The following is a 10,772-nucleotide window of genomic DNA, read 5'->3' on the forward strand; positions in this document are numbered from 1 at the left end:
GCCACACGTATCTGACCAGCAGAAAATACAAGAAAAGTCTAAAAAAAAACAGACGGACAAAGCCGGACATATGATACATATGCCCCTATGAGAACCTATTCTCAATGAAAAGAAGCTGCTGAATTTGGTAACACATATATCTACATTGAGCTTCAGTAATACTAATCTGATGCTGTAGACATTATAGATAGCATAGGTGGGTTTACACCAGTGATTTTCAACCTTTTTTGAGCCGCGGCACACTTTTTATACTTAGAAAATCCTGGGGCACACCACCAACCAAAATGACACTAAAACAGTCATATTATACATATAGTTAATAATATAGATTCTAAATTTATTTTACTCACTCATTGGGAAACCTGGGCCTGTTTCGATAAACACAAAAGGGATATCCTGGCAGGAATGGTGGAAAGACACACACAAAGCTCTTCCTCAACAGTTCTCAGTTTCTCCCTGTTTTTAGTATATGGTGCTGATTATTATGTGGCTCATATACTGCAAAATAAAGGAGTACAATGAGAAGTACTATGGCCATGAGGTCAGAGTACAAGTGCCAGCTCATATACTCAGCATATCAGCTGGTACTTGTAGTACTCCAGCCTCATGACTATAGTATTTCTCATTGTTATATGCAGTATACTGCTGGAGTACTACAAGTACCAGCTCATATGCTGAGTATTTTGCCAACAGTTCATATACTCAGGCAAAAGCTCATATAGTCAGCATTATTGGTGGGCATTACCTTGGTGGTGGGCAATTGCGGGAGTCTCTCCGCTCTCAGGATGATGCGCCGGCCTCAGTGACGTCATTTTGTCGCACGAGGTTCAAAGCTTGCACATGTGTTATTGTACACGTCTCCTACATTGTAAGAAGCCGTGACTGCGCATCGCAGCGCATTGCCGGGAAACAAAACACAGGGGGCACCATAGTTTGGGGAAATTTCCCCGCGGCACACCCGACCATGTGTCGCGGCACACTAGTGTGCCACGGCACACAGGTTGAAAATCACTGGTTTACACCAATCAACTTGTTTTGGCCAAAAGCTAATCTCCAGACCTCCCCATGCACATGCACACTCAGTTAGGCTAAGTTTGCAGGTATTTTTGTGTAAGATCATAAAAAGTGCAGACAGATGGTTTTTATCTTAAGGAAACTGGTTTTCAATTAGACATCTGTCAAATGTGGATTGGCCAAATGGGTAATACAGATTAGTTGGTCATCCAGTTCTGTACAAATCTATGTGTTCGACCAACCTCAGTCTCAGACATGTCATAACCTAAGATTCTTTATGTTTACGACTTGAAAAATGTAGAACTTTCTTGATTTGTTCAATCACTACCATGAACAAAATGTAGAAGACGGTGCCAATTTTGCCACTGGGAAATTTTCTATTGATTCAATGTAATTCTGTAATGTTAGATAATGGAGGTTAACACAATGTTTAGCAATTTGGCCTCCATGGATTACTTTATGGAAATAGAGCTCTATAAAATTATTATTTCTGGCAAATAGTAAATCTGCTTACTAATTTGTCTTTATTTTATATATATCTTACATGCATACAAAACAGGAAATTTGCAACTCCAGAGAATTCTAAATAATTGGCTCATTCTATGAAGACTGCGTCCATGGAAGTTCTTACAAGTAGCAAAGCGCAAGTAAAAGTCATTTGAAATTAAGATATCAACAACTATGATAACCAATACTTATTCAAAGAAGCTGTGAACAACCAATAACTTTTAATAGAAAGGATGAGATGATACAACAACACGGTTACTTTATGGGACCATCTTGACATCTTTATGTGCACAATCTTAGAATAAACATATCTACTCCTTGTATCAGCCCTATATACTCTGATTTACATTTTTAAAGACACTGCTTTCCTATTATACAAATGTCAAAAGATCTGTGTTTTCCCTTTTGTTACAGCTATGACAAACCCTCCCTGCAGCTTCACCATTAACATGTCTGTTGCCTGTCAGACCACTCAAAGATAATGTCATTTATCTGAGGGTGGCACAAGACCAGTCATTAGCCTCAATAAAAGACCTCAAACAAAGGCCAGATGATGTTTTCCTTTTCAATGCTTGTATGCTGGCAGGTCACAGTTGTAATGGATGAATGGCTAAAATTTAAGTCTAAACCTCCTGAACAGGGAAAAAAAACGTGTGGAGACATAACATTTTTATTAGGTGATTTGCCACTTACCAGACCACAAAGCTAAAAACATTAATTTTCCCATTGAAAAATGGATGTGATATCTACCACATATAGACTGTTATTTGGAAAGGAATAAAATCACAAACAGATGATACTGTTTCAAAATCAATGAAATGGGATGTTGTCCAATTCCATGAAATTCACTCATTGATGTGGTACACACTTTGTAATAGTAAAACTGTATGCAACATCACAAAAGAACCTAGGATATAATAAAACCCTTGTGTGGTTCAATGCAGGGAGGTGGAAATTAGGAGCAGATGTGACTTTTCCTTCTATTGCTTTCTGCTGGGGAATACTATTAGCTGTAACTAAAGCTGGATATATTGTTATACTAATGGATCCACTTTATTCTGTATACTAATATAGTGTCAAAGAACTTAACTCATGAATACATCCCAATATTACCTAATAATGTACATGAAATGAGTATTATAGAAAGTCAGGGGCTGATGTGACTATTGTGTCAAATAATTGTATTCTCCTTAAAATAATTATTTTAGTTCATTGTCTCTTGTAATGCTATGTTGTTACTCTTCATAGAGATTTAGAAATGATTGTCAACAGGGTGTTACTAGATGTGGGTCCTTACATAGATAGACTCAATGTGTAGAGACTTGCACCTTTGACTAGAGAAATGGCGATACCCAGTTGTCTCATACATTTCTAAGTGGAATAATATAGTGTTATAATTCTTAAATTGTAAGTAAAGATTACATTCATTTTATGTATTTACTGAAACAGATACGATCAAAGAGCTTACTGGTCCTCTTAAATGTTGCTTACGTCTCATGCATCGGTTTGGAAGAAATGCTTGGAAGACATATTGAAATCTTTTATGCCTCTTCTTTTAACATTGTGTTAGCTATTTGAAGGAAACCAACCAATCAGTGCAGGCGCAGAACCCAGTCCAATTAGGGAGTTGAGTTTTACCAAAAGCAATCAGTTGAGTATAAATGAATGGACAATAATTATCAACTGCACAGGGCGTTTGGTAGTCCGAGGGTAGATAACCAGCGGCAAACCTCATGAAAGATTTGTTTTGCCTGACTGCACTCATCTCAGTAGTACTACAATGTATGGCAAGTAGCCCAACTCTTTTCTCATTAATTAAGAAGTCATATAAAAATTTCTAATATATCAAATCAACACTTAAATCCAAATTAATTATTGCATTTTAACAGCACTGGCCTTATGCTGATTTGCCAGCACTGAGATGCTGCATTATTTAATAGTATGATTAAGTAAAAACCCAGTAAGATCTTGAACCAGGCTTATTGTCAGGCACCCATTTTTAGCAGTGCATTTAATTGCTAAATCGCTTATGTAGATTCAAGAAGTGGCTGCTGTGAAGCCTCAATAGACTTTGTATTTCAATTAGAGTCAGTGACCTTTTTGACCTGCTGTTTCAGTTTTAGTCTGAAAAAACTCCATGTTATATGCAAGGCATTGAAGAGACACCATAATCAAGGCCATCATGGCATTAATTGAGTTGGACTTTAGTGATGTAAGGATAAAGTGATTCTTGGGATAAAACTATCTCACATTGCATCTGATGAAATTTATAATTGGCCTTAGAAACATACTAGTAACAATTTATGTGAAAAGGCAACAAGGAGGAACATAAACGAAGACACATTGCAAAAGTATTGCAACATATGATTTTTTTTTATGGAGGGTAAATCCGATATGACTGTTACAGTGTATTCCTGACTGAACTTTGTAACCTTTTTCTGCTTTGGTCAATCTGATCTATAGAATAACAGGAAACCCTATTAAGCCCCATTATTAATTCCCAGGACATAAATCTATGATCACCAGATCAAAGTATCAATATTACAAAAGGTTTTTTAAGCCCATGGTTTAAGTTATCTTTGAACTATGAGAAATAAAATTTGGGAAATTGTCTCAAACCCTTAGTACATGGATCATTTGGCTCGCTTCCTCTACACAGTCACGTACATGCATAGGAGTCATTTGTGTTCACTCATTATCTCAAATAAAAGACTGAGAAAATTGTTTCCATTGATGGAAAACATTTTTAAAGGCAAAGTCAATGTCTCTTATCGGTCATATCCCGATCATCTGATTATAGAGAAACTAGGAAACAACCATTAAGATAGACTATCAAAAATAATTTCATCTGATGTAAGTTTTGGGTTACCAACCAATCCATTATTCCAACTCCAATAAGAATCTTCATTTGTCAGAGCTGCATGTGTAGCTTGTCTTTTTTTATTGCCTACACAGTTGAACATAATTCATTGTGCTTGAGCGGCTTCTTTTCTTACAATGATCCAGCCATTTTCAAGGTAGAACATCCATTTTAATGCGTCTGCCGACCTTTTTATAGAGATTAACTGTACTTTGGCTTATATACAATCATTGCAAGCAAAACATTTAGATCATGAAGATCTTTTTATGTAACATATGTTACAGTTTTGCTCATTCATAAGAAAAAATAAACATTAAAGAAGAAATTCAGATAAAGAACAAAATGTTCTTCTTCATTGGTCGGACAATACCTAATAACTCTGTAGAGTCAAGGCAACGACAATAAGATATCAAAAGAATCTGATGTGTTTAAAAGGAAATATTTGCTTGAGGCAGCCTAGGAGGGGAAGGTGACAAAGAATACAACATTGTGATGTAAAACATGACTTTACTCTTTCAATGCCAAAGAAAGCTTCTGAGATTGCCTGGTAATTGAATTCACTGCAGAGTTAATAACCGAAGCCATAAAAACACAACAATGGATAAAATATAATTCTCACACACATTTTATCTCTGAAGGAGCACTGTGAAAGGAATTATTAAGAGAAGCAGGGAAACCACAGCATGCTAATCTTTGTTGCCATGACAGCAGCCTTTGAGATTCTGAAATGTACAGATTGCCAGCTAAACAAAATTGTTGATTGTGAACATTTGGCTGGAAGATTAAAAGGCTAAAGGGGATATAAAAGGGCGGTACCTCCCACATTCCAGGAAGCCACTAAATCCAATCGAAAAGACCTGACTCCTTAACCAGTGCTATTATAATCACTGGATTAGGGCAATTTATCTGGACTGTTAAGGCTGATTAAGAAACTGCACATTACAGATTATTGACAGGCAAAATACCTACAGTAAAAGAGCTAAAGCATAAACAAAGGGACTACAATTTTTGGCAATACATGGCTGTCGGAAAAATGTGCTAATCTTTCTACCTCTTCAGACTTTTAATGTAGTCTTATAAAAACATCTTAATGATATATATAAGAGATTACATCATAAATATGACCAAGAGATTGTGTAAAAATGAGAACCCCAGTTTGAACTTTTTTTTTTATATTTTGTATGTTTATATTATATTCATTTTTTAGTAAGTAATTTGCTTTTTTTATGAGATGGACGTTTTATGCAAGATTTAAAAAATATAAAAAGGGGATAGAGAATACATAAGCTCCACAGTACTTAATTCATGAAGGAAAAAAGCACACCACACACACAAGGGTTCACAGCCTGTAGAATGCATTTGACCCTTAATTATCAATCAACAAAAGCACTAGTTCCCCAGAGAAACCTTACGCCCTCTGGATAACTGCTAGTAAATAACCTGCCTCAATGAGCAGCAAGAATAGCCATTCTCTATAACCAGTCCTAACATTTGATTTGCTCATGTGCTTTCAAGCTACTTAGCATTCACACAGTTCAAGACAGACTGGTTGAAATCAAAGGAGTGCCTGAAACAGTGCTGTCTTGCATTTCTTGAAATAGCTCTCTTGTTACATCCTTAGGAAGAAAAAAAAGACTTTATTTTTTCTCGGTGCAATCCTATCTAGTACAGCTCTGCCAATGCAAGAGGATACACGAGACACCTCCCCCACCCCATGGGCAAACAGAGCAGATTATTGTAACCATGTCATCTCTCACTGGTTGTTTATACTCTAGCCTGTTGTGCAAATAGAGCTGGCTGCTACAGGCAATAAGAATTATGGGGGAGGGGTGGAATAGTAGCTGCATTAACACCAGATAAACACAGGAAACAAAACAATGGAGAAACTTGTCCTGCTAAATAAAAGCCAATGAATATAAATAAGTTAGAGATCATTTGTAGACGCAATGAAAAGGTGGGAATCTGTTTACGAAACATTCAGATTTGCTCCCGTTATAAATAAAAGGACAACAACCCCACAAAAAGAAAAAAGGAATAAAGAGCTAAAAGTTTGTCCAAATATCTATCTTTTTGTCTCATTCACCTTCCTAGAGGTAAAGGGTGGCTTCTATTAACCATAATTCAATCAAAGGATAAATGTAACAAAGAGAATCATGATACATTGGAGTCAAACACTGTGAAGGATGGTAAGGGAAAAATAAATGAGTGTACTTTACCTTTTCTGTTTTTAACTTTTTATTTCGCCTGTGGCTTTCTTCATCTTCCTCTTCTTTTTTGCCTAGTACAGAGTTCCCCATTATCCCTGAATCAACTGTACTCTTAGCCAACTCCCCTGCAAGGCTATTGCCACAATGAAAAGGGCTGCCATTCCCAGGGGCCTTTCCACCTCCAAAACCATACAAATGCACAACTGCTTGGTTATTCACTCCAGTGTTGGAATGCCCAAGGTCATACAATTTATTACTGCTGTCTTTTCTAGACTTTCCAGAATCCTTGTCCCTTTTTGAGCCCCTGGTGCTTTGGCTTTTACTTCCAGTTCTCTCCTCTTTAACATTTTTCCCACAAGTAGTATTTGCAGTAAGGCCAACTCCATTAGTGCCATGGCCCAGTGCTGTGTTCATGCCAGCTGAAGATGCCACCTCTCCAAGGCGTCCTGCCTCCTGCTGTCTTTTGCCAGTACCACTGCTGATCTCAGGAATCCCGTACAAAGATGCAGAAGGCAATGACTTATTAACATCCTTCGAAGTTCTACTCCTTTTCACTTTTGATTTGCTAGTCTCTTTGTGGCTGTTCCCTTGGGAGCTGGATGCTTGCTGAACTGAAGCAAATTTGAGGCTGTCAGCTAATGTAGAGGAGGTAGAGTTAACTGGTCCACTTGATGCCAAGCAATGTCCACTGTCCTTGGAAGCGCAGCTATTATTTGTTGAATTACTCATCTCAAATTTCTGTCTGTCCTTTTCCAAATCTGCATCCAAATCAATGATCAAATTTCCCACACCAATTTCCCAGTCATCACCACTGTCATAGGCATCAACTGCAGTTGGATCCACACCTTTTGATACAGTAGAAGTGCTCACTGACATCCTGAAGATGAGACAGGTGGTATTACATTCCCGTGAACTTGTTTTTGGAGAAAAGTAGACATTCGTCTATTTCTGTGTGATATTGTCCAAATGTTTAATTAATTAAGAATAAAAAAACAAACAAAAAAAATTAACTATCACAAGATCCAAGTTATTCCAATAGTAAGTTAAGTCTTTAGTCCAATATATTCCATTAACTGTTCAAATGTGACTTGGGTTGATTTACAGCTCCTGTGGGGTGGTAAAGATAGTCAGGGTTATACAACCATACAAGTGAACCTAAATATTTCCTGTAATCTACAACATGAATCATTGAGTAATTTCTATTTATAAATATGTCAATATTCACTTTTTTCATAATGTAATAAAAGAAACATAATAATAACCTTGTAACAAAAGGATCATATTTCTTTCATTAAACAATGTAACAAGAGCTATAAGAGGAGAAAAATCTAACTGCATTGCACTCAGCCAGCAGAAAATGGTTAGGTGTGTTAAATATAGTATTACTGACTGCACAGGAAACTGATTAAGACATACACTTTAAGTGTTCTGCACCAAGGTGGCCTCAGTGACCGCTGCTGAGATTCTGTTTGACAAAGATGAGTAAAAGGTATTTTTTACAAGGCTAAACACTAGGCTTAAGTGGTTACAATAAAAGACAAATAACTTACCTTTTGTCATTTTATTTTGTTAATAAGGCCACCAAGACAGAATCCTATAAACCATAGAAATCGAACCAGGTTGATTCCTCATTTTCCTAAAGCACCATGAGTTCTCAGGAAGAAAACAAGTCATATATCCCGAGCAGAGGGTAACCATGTAATTCACAATATTCCTTGTTGGCATAAACATCAGAATCTTTCCACTTTATTCCCCTCTCTCTCTCTTTCTGCAGTCTTCCTTCCTTTCAGTATCACATCTGGGATTCACTCTGAAGAGAAAAGCACAAGGAGGAATTGTTTCACATTTCATCCATGAGAGCAAAAAAAAAAAAATTTTAAATCCCAAAAAATGGATAAAGGGGGTGAAAAGTTGTGGGGTTTATTTCATTGACACCACTTGAATCACGTCTTTCCTTTAAACATAGATTTCACAGCCATCCTGATCAGTTAAGTAATGATCCTTATGAACAAACCTACAGGCGTCCGGTTGTAACAAGACAGAATGTGCTAACATCCAGATAAATTAGTGAAAGGGAGAGAGAGAGAGGGAGAGGAGGGGGGGTCGAAGAAAGAGAGAGAGGGAGAGAAAAAAAGAGGGACTGAAACTCTGGTCTGGATTCAGCTCTGTGCTTTCTCAGGAAGTGGCATTTCCCACACCCTCCCCCAACCACTAGTTTTTCTGACAAATCTGCTTTCTTGAAAAACACATGAAGAGAAGGGGAGGGGGCTGGGGGCTGCTGCTTGGAACAGTGATGGATCTGTGATCTGATAAACCTATTATCAAAACATTTTTAAGTGTGATGCTCAATCTTCAGAGAGATGTGAACCTTATCCTCTGCACACTGTAATTTGTTTGTGCTGCTTCAGCAAGTCATTGTGGCGTTTTAACTGTTTATGGTCAATATGTAAAGGCCAATGGCCATGCTCCCCACATCTATAGCATTGAAGCTGGCTAAATCTGTGTAGACATCAGGATGTGATATTATTCCAACGCATTTCATTTCTTATGCTCTTGATATGGTGTTTGGTGCTGTGCCGGTGCAGTGATCTCTGTGCATGCTTAGTATTTTTAATTAGCTGACATTCCCAGTTAAAACGCTGTAATGAATTGTTGATAGATTGAAAGTCTAGAGTGGTTTGTTAGAAGAGGAGAGAGGGAGGGAGGGGGAAGGGCAGTTAGCAACAAGCAGCCATCTGAAAGCAGCTATTTTGTTGCAGCTCAAGCTTTTACATCACGTGAGGATCAAGAGCTCAATTGCTTGTCGTGACGTGAAAACACAAAATGGGTGACAGGCAATATCAGGAAAATGCTCTTCTCAGTTTTAACACACGCAAACCTCTTTAGGTTCTGCTGCTCTTCCCTTCCTCCCCTGCCACAACTATTACTCATGAATGCGAAACAGTTCTCTCTGCAGCTGTACATCTGTGTCTCAGGGGGGGAAACAGACAACGTGCTATGCATGCTTGCAAAGGGTTTTTTTTATCCTTTTAATGAGGAGAGGTTACATATGTCTGGGAGAAAAATAAACATATAAATGTATCAATTATCTGCAATTTATAAAGAACCAATAGAATCTGAAAGAATATACTAAGATCAGTGCTGACCTATGGAGCTCAATATCATAAGTCAAACATTGAATGTTAAGCGCCAGGTCTGTGTTTCAAGTAATCTTTGAATTATCATTAACTACATATCTCTCTATATGGATTACATTGCAAAATAGTTAAAGGTCCAATTTTATAAAAAAAAAATAAAAAATTCACGCACCTTGTCATTTGTGGATGTGCTTAAAGTAGTGGTCAGGGGGCTAGAAGAATGGTTTTCTGAATGAGCTGTCATCTTATTCACTAATAGCTTATTAGGAGGAAAATAGATTGCACTGAGTTTAGTTTTGGGTTTAAGTCCTTAGAAGGCAAGTGAGAAGGAAAAGTTGTAATCTCGCTGTCAGTGCAAGGAGCAGGGAGATGCAGAAAAATCCACTGTCGGCTTTCTGTCTTGTGGATAGAATAATATTCTGTTTAGGTCTATATTAGTGGCGTGGAGTTGGTTTCCAGGGTAATGTGTAGGAAATCGCCTGACTGTAGATGTCTGAGGAGCTGCACACTCGCCCTTTCATTCCTCTGATCTAAGACAAACAGCTTCCCAGTTATTTTACTGGACAAGTTAACAGTTCAGTATGACACAGCGTTTCACACATGTGTACTTACGATCTGAATAGGATCAAGATGACCTTTGCTTCTAATTGCATCAATGTTTTATGCTGCTGCCGCAGAGAGATTATTCTACACCTACAATGTGTTCATGATCCCTCCTGTTTGTACATTACAGATAGCTATTTCTTCTTAATGATCACTAGGCGAGCAGCAGAACTGGGGAAAATCACTACTGGGAAAGAGAGAAGAAGAGAATTGAGCAGTGTCTCTACCTGAAAGGACTTTTCTTTGTTCCTAATGCCCTTTTTCATAGGACCAATCAGAGGCGAGCATTTGTGGAACTCAGCCTGCTGATTGGCTGTGTTTTTCTTTAGCCACAGTGGGGGAGGCAAGCGAGAGCATAGTGCTGTGTATACACTTCTAACAAACACTCATGTAAGAGGAGAAGCCAGTTACACGGCAGGCTGCAGAAAAAATTACCCTAGCAAT

General features: G+C 37.8%; 1 protein-coding gene across 5 annotated transcripts in view; it reads right to left on the reverse strand.

Annotated features, from left to right (window-relative positions):
• The window catches only part of ZNF608 (zinc finger protein 608), a 61,304-nt gene extending 50,786 nt beyond the window's left edge, over nucleotides 1–10,518 (reverse strand). For 2 of the 5 annotated variants that reach the window (XM_072141405.1, XM_072141435.1), the window contains exons 1-2: nucleotides 8,139–8,769; nucleotides 6,598–7,695 (exon numbers count right to left, since the gene is read on the reverse strand). In XM_072141405.1, the coding sequence (XP_071997506.1) occupies nucleotides 6,598–7,464 (867 nt within the window). In that variant the 5' untranslated portion in view covers nucleotides 7,465–7,695; nucleotides 8,139–8,769. Of the gene's footprint in view, nucleotides 1–6,597; nucleotides 7,696–8,138; nucleotides 8,771–9,897; nucleotides 10,202–10,337 lie in introns of those variants that run through there. The other 3 variants (XM_072141415.1, XM_072141426.1, XM_072141443.1) reach the window with 3 other exon arrangements.
• Between the last annotated feature and the right edge of the window lie 254 nt (nucleotides 10,519–10,772).

The sequence above is a fragment of the Engystomops pustulosus genome, chromosome 1 (assembly GCF_040894005.1).
Source record: "Engystomops pustulosus chromosome 1, aEngPut4.maternal, whole genome shotgun sequence".
In the NCBI taxonomy this organism is placed as follows: Eukaryota; Metazoa; Chordata; class Amphibia; order Anura; family Leptodactylidae; genus Engystomops; species Engystomops pustulosus.